The sequence below is a fragment of the Amphimedon queenslandica genome, unplaced genomic scaffold (assembly GCF_000090795.2).
Source record: "Amphimedon queenslandica unplaced genomic scaffold, v1.1 AMPQUscaffold_1280_Cont26707, whole genome shotgun sequence".
Taxonomy (NCBI): Eukaryota; Metazoa; Porifera; class Demospongiae; order Haplosclerida; family Niphatidae; genus Amphimedon; species Amphimedon queenslandica.
In genome coordinates, this window is record NW_003558374.1 from 1 (window position 1) to 1139 (window position 1139).

Genomic DNA, 1139 nt, shown 5'->3' on the forward strand with positions numbered 1-1139 from the left:
TTCGTTTTGTATACTCAATCCTCAGTAGTTTACCGGATACTTTTGCAAGGAGCTCCATGATATCTTTGAGTAAATGTTCCTCAGGCTCCCAATCAAATAAAAGAGTAACTGTCTGACATTGAAGATGAGGAATTGAAGAAAACCCTTTCCTCCAAACAAAGACTAATGGAGAGTGACTTGCAGAATTCCTTTAACTCAGTTCTATATTTCTCAATGTGTTCCTCTGCCTCAGTGATCTCCATTTCCTCCACTACACTACAAAGAGGTGCAATATTAGTCAGTGAACACTCATTTTGAATAAGATGCAAGACACTAGAAAGATTGCTACATTGTTCTGCTTTTCGTCCAAGAAAAGTGCTACAGCAAGAAAGAAATTCTTTTATTTCTTCTAAAGGAGGAGATTTTCGCTTAATAATCTTCCCAGCATGGTAAAACATGCTTCCATAAGACATTCTCATTGACGTAAAATCTCCCATTAATCCTTCCGATACAGGAACTTGTACTTCAACTATACAAAAGATACCATTAGTTTACATAAAAGGTATATTGTCTACCTTTAGGTGATAAAGGTTGTGAAGATGAATTACTAGCAACTGCTCCATCAGAAGGACTAGATGTGACTATGGATTAAAACGAATAAAAAATGAAGCATGATGGTTACTACATACCAGATTGTGTTGTATTGGGTTCATCAGCAGTACTTGTAGTAGCTATAGATATTAATGAATGTATTATCATTTCATTAATAATTATTACCTTGTGGAACTACACCATGATCTTTAATAGTCTCAGTAACCACACCCACTTCGGGAGTAGGAAAATACTTACCTAAACACATAAAGAACAGTTCAATTAACAACACAACATAATGCAACGACACCATTATTATAATACTCACTAATATCATCCAGTATAGTTTGTCCCAGTGATACATTAGTACTGATTGTACACAATACATTAGCAAATGTATGTAAACTGTTGGGATCAGTTTGAACAGCTTCTTTGACAGCAGTTAATAGAGCCTCCCGTTGATTAGGAATAGAGGGACTAGCTGACACCACTCTACTAACTGCTTCTTGTGTTAACATACGTTCACCATAAAGTAACCAAGCAATACTAACAGGATCACAAAGAGACTG

At 35.8% G+C, this 1139-nt stretch overlaps 1 protein-coding gene across 1 annotated transcript; it reads right to left on the minus strand.

Moving 5' to 3' along the window:
• Positions 1–92: 92 nt before the first annotated feature.
• LOC109593494 (uncharacterized) lies at positions 93–905 on the minus strand. The gene is made up of 5 exons (XM_020008548.1): positions 899–905; positions 757–828; positions 669–710; positions 555–620; positions 93–508 (listed from the first exon to the last, which is right to left on the minus strand). The coding sequence occupies exon 5, from the start codon at positions 474–476 to the stop codon at positions 93–95; it is 384 nt and encodes a 127-aa protein (XP_019864107.1). The 5' UTR covers positions 477–508; positions 555–620; positions 669–710; positions 757–828; positions 899–905.
• Positions 906–1139: the final 234 nt, after the last annotated feature.

What these genes read in the sequence shown, in the direction of transcription:
- LOC109593494 (XM_020008548.1), bottom strand. Translation starts at nt 476, where the DNA reads ATGGGAGATTTTACGTCAATGAGAATGTCTTATGGAAGCATGTTTTAC.